Source organism: Hippocampus comes, unplaced genomic scaffold, assembly GCF_001891065.2.
Source record: "Hippocampus comes isolate QL1 unplaced genomic scaffold, H_comes_QL1_v1.1 scaffold378, whole genome shotgun sequence".
Taxonomy (NCBI): Eukaryota; Metazoa; Chordata; class Actinopteri; order Syngnathiformes; family Syngnathidae; genus Hippocampus; species Hippocampus comes.
This window is the reverse complement of record NW_017806061.1, coordinates 293,331-301,098: the sequence shown is the minus strand read 5'-3', so window position 1 is coordinate 301,098 and position 7,768 is coordinate 293,331. Positions and strand designations below refer to the sequence as shown.

The window sequence follows — 7,768 nt, the reverse complement described above, 5'->3', positions numbered from 1 at the left end:
AAAAAAAATCAACCAATGAGAAGATTGGCGATCGGAGCGCGTTTCAAAGGTGGAAAACGGCGGCTTACCATGAGCCGCCATTTGGGATGATCGCCGTCGTTGTCTCGGTCGCTCCTCTTGAAGTACTTGTGAGTGTTTTTGCTGGCGGTCAGCAGATGATCGGGGATGCGACCCACCACCTCGATCATGCTCCGCAGCTGGAAGCACACCAAAGTCACATCGGTGCAAAATGGGCCGGAGGGCCGCCTCCGCCGCCGCCGGCGTACCATGTTGTAGTTGGAGTTTGCCAAAAAGAGGTAATTTCCCAGGTACAAAAAGGACAGGACGCAGCCCAGGGACCACATGTCGATGGCCTCGGAGAAGGGAAGACCGAGGGCCACTTCCGGCGCCCTGTTGGGGGAGGGTCGCATCAGCGGCGGCGGAACGGAGCAACTCGACGGGCGAGACGGACGGGGGAGGGCCCGGCGCTCAACAGACCTGTTGCCCATGGGCTGCAGGGCCACGCCGTAGCTGAGGGGCGCGTCCACGGTGCAGATGGACAGCCCGAAGTCGATCAGCTTGACCCTGAAGGGCGCGGCGCTGTGGTTGACCAGCATGATGTTGTCCGACTTGAGGTCCGTGTGGATCACCCCGATACTCTTGAGGGCATCAAAAGCTGTCAGAAGCTAAACATAGATCAGACGGTTGGACTGGCGTGCGCCTCCTCGGACGGCGGCAACGTGAAGGGGCGGGAGGAAGTCACGCGTCCTCGGTCCAAGAGCGCGGCCGCCCGCGCCCGCGAGTCGCTTTCAAAAGCGTCGGCGGCCATCGGCCATCCGCCCGATCGGAAAAACGGCGAACCGAGCCTGGCGACGCTTTTCGGCCCGGAAGTCGCTCTGCGCGCGCGCGCGTGTCCGTAAATGTTCCAAAAGCACTCGCCGGTCGCCAATGATCAACGTGCCGGCGGTGAGTCAGAAAGTCCTCCGCTTCACGAAATCCCGAGTTACTGTTTCGGTGTCGGGAAAAAAAAAAAAGCGCAATCCCCACTCCTCGCGTCAGGTCAAATCGAGTCTCACGTTAGAATACCAAGTCAAGTACTTGGTCGAACGTCGTCCTCAAGTCCAAGAAGCGTCGGGCCGGGTCCGATCGGAGTCGCCCACCCACCTCTGGCGTCTACCTGTTGGGCGACGGGCCGGATGTCGTTGGGCGCGAAGGTCTTCCATTTCTTATCCAGCACCATGCTGAACAAGTTGGTGTCCAGAAGCTCGAAGACCAGGCACGGGTGTCGGTTGAAGGTGAAGGTCTCGATGAACTCCACGATGCTCTTCTTGTCCGGGTCCAGCACGCTCACGATCTCCTGCATCTCGATCTGACGGCGGCGACATTTCCTTTTTCCGCGGCGGAAAAAGGGGAATCGAGCTTTCGGCGAAGACCCACCTCGTTTTCAAACAGCGCATAGTTCTTGTGGACTTTGAGAGCCACGTCCTTGGCGGTGGCCAGGTTTTTACACTTGAAGACGTGGCTGCTGGTTCCTCGGTCCAGAAGCTTGTGGATGTGGTAGAAGCCCGTTTTGCTCTCCACCACGGAACCTTCCATCTCAGCCAGATCCCGGGAGTCCGCCTCGGAAGAACACGCTGAAGAACACGCAGAGCACGCAGACTGCGCGGAGGTCAGCCGAGGGCGGGCGGAGTCCCGGACCGGACGATGCGATCGAACCGACGCGGCGGCGCCTCCTCCCGGAAGGAGTCCCGTTCCGTCGGTCTTAAGCCACGTCGCGGAGAACCGAGCCCAACCTGGAGTATATTTCACACGGGCGCGCCGCCGTGGCAAATTCTCGAAAGACCCGAGACCGGAGGCCTTGTCCAGAGGACGGAAGCTACTTGGGAGGACAGATCGGAGTGCGGCGATGAAATCAAAAGACAAAAACCAATCCCGGACCGGGAGCCGCCAAGGCTTCGAAGCCTTAAAATACGACCGAGCGCAGAAAGGGCATCTGAGAGGACGAGTCCTAACACCCGCGGCAGAAGAAATCAGACGAAACCTGGAGATTCTTGCGCCCGCATGACATTGCCGACCGAGCTCACCGAAAGAGACCCGCATTTCCAAGACGGAACCTGAACCGGAGAGTCCAAATGTTCACGGTACTCAGAACAGAAAGTCCACTTGCGTACCGCGGCAGATCATTGACGAGAGTGTCCGGGCAAGTTCGAGTCCGGACCTCGGCCCGTTTGCGGTGAGCATTTGCCGGAGGCGAGGTGCGCATTCTTACCTGTGTCATGTGTGGAGGATGTTGGGAGGATGATGGCGCGGCGGCGGAGGGCGGCGCGACGGGGGGCGGCGGCGGCGACGCGTCCGGCGGTGGCGACCAGGCAACATTTGGCTTGTTTGTATTAAAAAAAATGAACTCACCCGGAAATCTTTGTCAGGGGGGGACGGCGAGAAAGTTTCCCTTGTTTCACACGCCCGCCATCAAAGTTGGCAGATGTCATCAAGGTGCGCCTCTGACATCATACCCCACTGATGACGTCGGACCGGTCGGCGATGTCGCCCTGCTACGCCGCCGCCCCGCCAGGCTGAGGCGTGACATCGGCGTCCAGCTGCTGCTGTTGGAGCGCTTCTTCTTCACAAATGGACAAAACTCGGGTCGTCTCGGGACTGGCTCCGTAGCCGCGCGCCAGCAAATGAAGTCAAAGAAAAACACTTCAGCAAACCCTTTGCGGTGCTTTAGCGGGGGCGTTTTGGGGGGGCGGGGCACATCAGCGTCCTTGGAATTTATTTGCTGTCCCCCTCCTCGCCGCTTCAGATGTTTCGAGCTCGACGCGATCGGGTTCAATGGAGGGCGGCGGGCCCGGAAAAGACCTTTTGGTTTCCAACAAACGGCTCCACCGGGACACACATTTGCAATTCCAAACGTAAATGTAAAACACACGCGCACACACGTCCTTCAGTGCAAATCAAATCTTTCTTTTAATGAGATTTTGGCCCGGGATGAAGAAAAGCCTCCAACAATGACAATCTGAGCTGAGCGACAGAAGTCAAAATGTCGACGCGGACGTCTTTTGCCACCGATCAAACGAGAGCGCCTCAAATTGCGTGCGTGCGTGCGTGCGCGTGCCGATGCTCCATTCGGCGGCGTGGCAACAGGGAGCAAACTTTTTGGCGTCTTGTGATCCACTTTTGCCGGACTTCCTTCTATGGCTTTCGTTGACACACAAACACGTGGCATGAACAAAAAAACGAATAGAAATGGAGAAAGGAGAAAAAAAAAGGTTTGCAAAGCTTCCGTCACCTAAGCACGCACGCGTTCCAACGGAACAATCGACGATTTCAAAACATGCCTGCAAAATCCGCAAAAATTCGTGCTTCGGTGCCGGACGGAAAAATACGAGTCAATCAGAAATCTGTCGTGCGCATCTTTTTAGTGAGCCGAGGATATTTCTGATATCCTCGTCCTCGTGTCTGCTGGTTATGAGACACTTGCAAGTTTGAAGCTAAATACTAAAAGCAATTGCAAATTCATTCAAAAAGCCCCCCCAGCCCCCCTCTGGAGAAAAATCTTCTTGCATCCGTGATGGGGAGAAAAAAAAAAAAAAAACAAGCGGTGACTTTCGTCATGCCTGCGGTCCAAACCGAAACGGGACTTCACCGCTCTCCCGCGAAGTCGCGTGACAGTCGGCGTCCGTGTCATACACAGGAAGTGATGTCACGGGACAGGATGTGACATCACGGCTCGCCAGTAGTCGCTTTGAGGAAGCGCCGCGATTTTTGCCTGCTCATGCGACGTTGCCGGTGATCCGCTTGAGCGTCCAAGATGGAGGCCAGCATCCTCTGAGGGTCGCCGCGGCGACATAACGACAGGGGAGGGACACACGCATCAGAAGTGCGAGCGGGCGGCGCGCGCACACGCGCACGTATGGACGCGGCCACACGCGGGGAAGTACCTGAGCCGTGTTTGCGTCGTTCAAGTCGATGCTGCGAGTGGACGGCTGAGGATCTTTCTTGGGAAGCTTCAACTTGTGATGCTCCTGTAGAGACACGTGATGATGTCACACGCGCTGACGTCGATCTCACGCGACGACGTCACGGCTGCGTTTGCGGCGCACGGCGCTGACTTGTTATTTCGCGCCACTTACCGTAACACTCATTCGGGACCGGCCGAGTCGGAAAAGACGTTGGAAGACGTCTTTGGGAGCGAATGAGTTAAGTGAGCGTGCGAGCTCGCTCGACAAACAAAACAAAACAACAATGAGCGAGTTCGGCACCCAAGAGTGCTTCTTTCGTGTGATGCCGCATGTTCATTTGCAACGATGGCGCTCGTCGAGACGGTCTTGCTTTGGGAAATACTTCAACCAAACCAGCTAGCGGGAAGGACATTTTTTTTTTTTTTTTTATGTTCCTCAGTCAGAATAACGCCCCCCCCCCCCGCACACGTCAATATGTGGGCTTGGACAGATTTCCGTCACGTTGGCTGCACAAAATGAGCTCAAAATCACATCGGGGCTTAAAAAGGAAAAGAACCCCAGAACCCCCCCCGCCCCGCAAAAACTCACAAGGTGCCGTTTCCCGCGAGCGTGACGCCGCGCGTTGTTGTGTCGCGCTACCTTGCAGCAGATGTTGAGTCGCGTTCCGGAGACGTTGGGGGCAGAGCAGAAGTTTTCAAACAAGCACTCCCAGTCTTTGTTGAAGTGGCCCACAAAGTCCATCTCCTTCACGCACACCACCCTCCTACGCGAGACGCGCACGTGAGCACACGCGCGCATGCGCGGCAGGACAAACGGCGTGTTGCGCGGCGGCCTTGCGCACCTGTTAGTGACGATGATGCTGGTTTTTCGGTGGCCGGGATAAGGACACTGATCTCGGAACACTTCGCCTTCCAGCTGCTTGAGCTCAGAACGCTGGCGCCGCAAACACAAGGTCAAGGTCAAGGTCAAGGTCAAACTAGATCGAGACACAGACACGCGCTCACACTCAAACATACACACACGAGCACGTGTGTGTGCATGTACAAACATACAAAAATGACCGCATGCGCACGTGCGCAAACACACACACACACACACACACACACACACACACACACACACAGTCAACGTGTTGTTCCTCTGGACACTTTATTTATTTTCCAACAGACGGATGCGAGCGACACTGGTCATAAATACATGAAAAAATAAATACATACATACATAAATAATAAGGGCACAATAGTCATTTACAAAGATTTGAATTATCTAAAGGAGGAAGTAAGCAAAGTGAAGAACATGCAACAACACGTGAACAAAGAGAAGAAAAAGTCCAAGCCGCTCTTTTTAGTCGCCATCCTGCCGCATGTCAGTCAAACACACACAAAAAGGAAACGTGTTAACTTCAGCTCCGGAGGAAAGAACAAGAAGACGCAGAAGAAGAAAGGAGGAGGACAACATTCCGAATCGCGCAAAGGATTCGGCCGCTCGCCGGCGCTTGCGGTTGTGTGTTAGCGCTGAGCTAGCGAGCTTGAAGGCAAAGTCACGTGGCGTGCGTCGCTACCGTTTGCGGTCAACAAATTGAAAAAAAAGGTTCGGCGACGGCAAGGTCTCGCGAGTTTCACAAGCCGGTCTACGGCATTTCTCATCAGGTCTGAGCATGAAGCTAGCAAACGTAAGCTGCGGCCTTCTTTTAAGTAGGCTACGCGTCGTCAAATTGAGGATCAGATCTTGGTGTATTTTGGAAATGCACGACGGAGAGCAGAGACCAATCAGAAGGAGGGCGGGAGAAACGAGCGCTCACCTGAAAAAGGTCAAAGCCTTGCGATTCGCTGAGGTCGTAGGGTCGAATGATTCCATCCTCTCGGATCAGTCGAACCGGACGAAGCTTACTCACGTCTTCTGTGGATTCCGCCGCCCTGCCGCACGCACGCACACAAAAACCAAAGCGGATGACTCAAAGGAACGCCGAGACGCGACGAAACGTCCACGAGGACGATCAGCGTGGCGGGCACATCCGTGTGCCCCTCCCGGCGCCGGGAGAGCGTCTCACCTGATTTGACCTTTCGAGGCAGCATGGAACAGGCACACAGTCACGTGACCAATCAGGAAGAGGAAGCAACACCCCACTCCCCTTTTTATTTTCAAGAAAGAGCCTCAGCCAATCGGCACGGAGCTTTGTAATACCATCAAAATAATCTCTGCACGGCATTTGATGACGCACATATTGAACCTCTCAATGCGTATTGTGGCATCTCGGAATTTGTTTTGTGGCACTCTTCTTGGGAACGAAGCTTTGGGTGGCGTGAGGTCGAAAAAGAGCAAATCCAGGGCGCCAGAGCCGTGACATGTATGCGAACCCGAAACGCAATACAGACCAGGAGAGCCGTGCGCAGCGGAGGAGACGTACGTGTCTGTGGGTGTTCCACTGACTGCATCGCGACTTAAAAAAAAAAAAAAAAACAACAGCGTGCAATAAATGTCCAGAAAAGAGTTGAACTCATTCAGTCGCAGCCAATTCTAGACCGAGTCTGAAAAGTCGTTTACAAACGTCTTTGGGAGTGAATGAGTGAAGGGATCTTTTCCACACGATCAGCTGAAAATCATGTGATCGACAGCGATTTCGCATCACGTGACAGCCCTAATTTGAAATGGTTTGGGGTTTTTTTTTTCCTCCGGTCACACAGAAGAAGGAAAGAAAAGAAAGTCGACTTGACGACATGATACTTCATGACCCTTTTTAACGCCATATGTGGAAAAAGTCAAATTCAACTAAAACGACGCCCTTTCTCCCGCAAAACAGCTTCCGAACCCACTCTTAAAACCAAAATAAATTCTATTGAAGGAAAAAAAAAAAAAAACAACAACAAATGCGTCACAGAGTTTGGAGGCGGCCGAAGGACGGAAAAAGGTACCTCTGGATGCCCTGGAAGGTGCTGCTGGCCATGTCCACGATGCTGCCCGTGGGCCGGGCCACCGCGCCCACCAGGCCCTTGCCGATGCCTTTGAAGAAACCCGCCGCGCCCTCCTTCTTGGCCCCTGCGCCACCGGAAGCGAAAGGGAGGAGGTGAGAGTGACAGACGATCGCCTTGAGGCTCGAGCGTCTACGCACCCTCCACCGGTTTGGTGACGATGCCGGTGACCCCGCTGACGACGCCCTGCGCGCACAGACACCGACGCGAGGAAGTCAGCGCGCGCGCCGGCAGAAATCACGATGGACCCCCGGGGGGCGGGGTTAAAGGCCGGCCTCCTCCCACCTTGAGAAGTCCTTTCCCGCCTTTGGCCAAGCTCCCGCCAAAATCTTTGGGGGTCCGGTTCATCTCCTCTCTGCGCTTCTGCTGGTACTCTTTGTCCATGGTGATGGCCGCCAGGCCTTTGCCCACCGAGCCGGTGATCCTGGACACCACGCCCGCAGCGCCACCTGCGGGACGGGCGCGCGCCGCACGCGAGTCAGACGCCCCGATTGGGCGTGTTCAAAAAAACAACGGCAGGAACAAACCTGCTCGAAAAACTCATTGAAGTCACTTCATTTGGAAAAAAACTCTCCCCGCCCCCCCAATAATAAATAAATACATGAACTCATTCAGAAGCGGTCAATTCTGGACCAAGTCTGAAAAGACGTTTCAAAACGTCTTTGGGAGTGAATTAAACAATCGTGAAAAGTGCCAAACGACGAGAAAAGGGAGCACACGCCGCCTTGTTGGCAGACTCCCGCTGTCAGCGCCACGTTTGAGCGCAATAATTTTTTGGAGTAGCGCAAGGCGTTTTGTCGCCTTGCCGTTTCACGTTTGCGGCCCCGCGGGCGTCTGTTTTTGCGCTCTCACCGCCGG

At 55.0% G+C, this 7,768-nt stretch overlaps 3 protein-coding genes across 9 annotated transcripts in view; 1 reads left to right on the top strand and 2 right to left on the bottom strand.

The window, feature by feature from the left end:
* adamts17 (ADAM metallopeptidase with thrombospondin type 1 motif, 17) overlaps positions 1-267 on the top strand; it is a 28,117-nt gene extending 27,850 nt beyond the window's left edge. The window contains exon 24 of the mRNA XM_019893237.1: positions 249-267. The gene's annotated coding sequence lies outside the window, so the exon portion shown is untranslated. The remainder of the gene's footprint in view (positions 1-248) is intronic.
* LOC109529760 (dual specificity tyrosine-phosphorylation-regulated kinase 4-like) overlaps positions 1-2,272 on the bottom strand; it is a 5,397-nt gene extending 3,125 nt beyond the window's left edge. The window contains exons 1-6 of the mRNA XM_019893191.1: positions 2,249-2,272; positions 1,417-1,638; positions 1,157-1,348; positions 478-638; positions 267-390; positions 69-197 (exon numbers count right to left, since the gene is read on the bottom strand). Coding sequence (XP_019748750.1) covers positions 69-197; positions 267-390; positions 478-638; positions 1,157-1,348; positions 1,417-1,638; positions 2,249-2,257 — 837 coding nt within the window. The 5' untranslated portion in view covers positions 2,258-2,272. The remainder of the gene's footprint in view (positions 1-68; positions 198-266; positions 391-477; positions 639-1,156; positions 1,349-1,416; positions 1,639-2,248) is intronic.
* Positions 2,273-2,925: 653 nt separating this feature from the next.
* The window catches only part of vps13c (vacuolar protein sorting 13 homolog C), a 40,657-nt gene continuing 35,814 nt past the window's right edge, over positions 2,926-7,768 (bottom strand). For 6 of the 7 annotated variants that reach the window (XM_019893227.1, XM_019893229.1, XM_019893232.1 and 3 more), the window contains 8 exons: positions 7,196-7,359; positions 7,051-7,096; positions 6,854-6,977; positions 5,743-5,857; positions 4,783-4,874; positions 4,581-4,704; positions 3,921-4,004; positions 2,926-3,807 (listed from right to left, as the gene is read on the bottom strand). In XM_019893227.1, the coding sequence (XP_019748786.1) occupies positions 3,703-3,807; positions 3,921-4,004; positions 4,581-4,704; positions 4,783-4,874; positions 5,743-5,857; positions 6,854-6,977; positions 7,051-7,096; positions 7,196-7,359 (854 nt within the window). In that variant the 3' untranslated portion in view covers positions 2,926-3,702. Of the gene's footprint in view, positions 3,808-3,920; positions 4,005-4,580; positions 4,705-4,782; positions 4,875-5,141; positions 5,298-5,742; positions 5,858-6,853; positions 6,978-7,050; positions 7,097-7,195; positions 7,360-7,768 lie in introns of those variants that run through there. The other variant, XM_019893231.1, reaches the window with a different exon arrangement.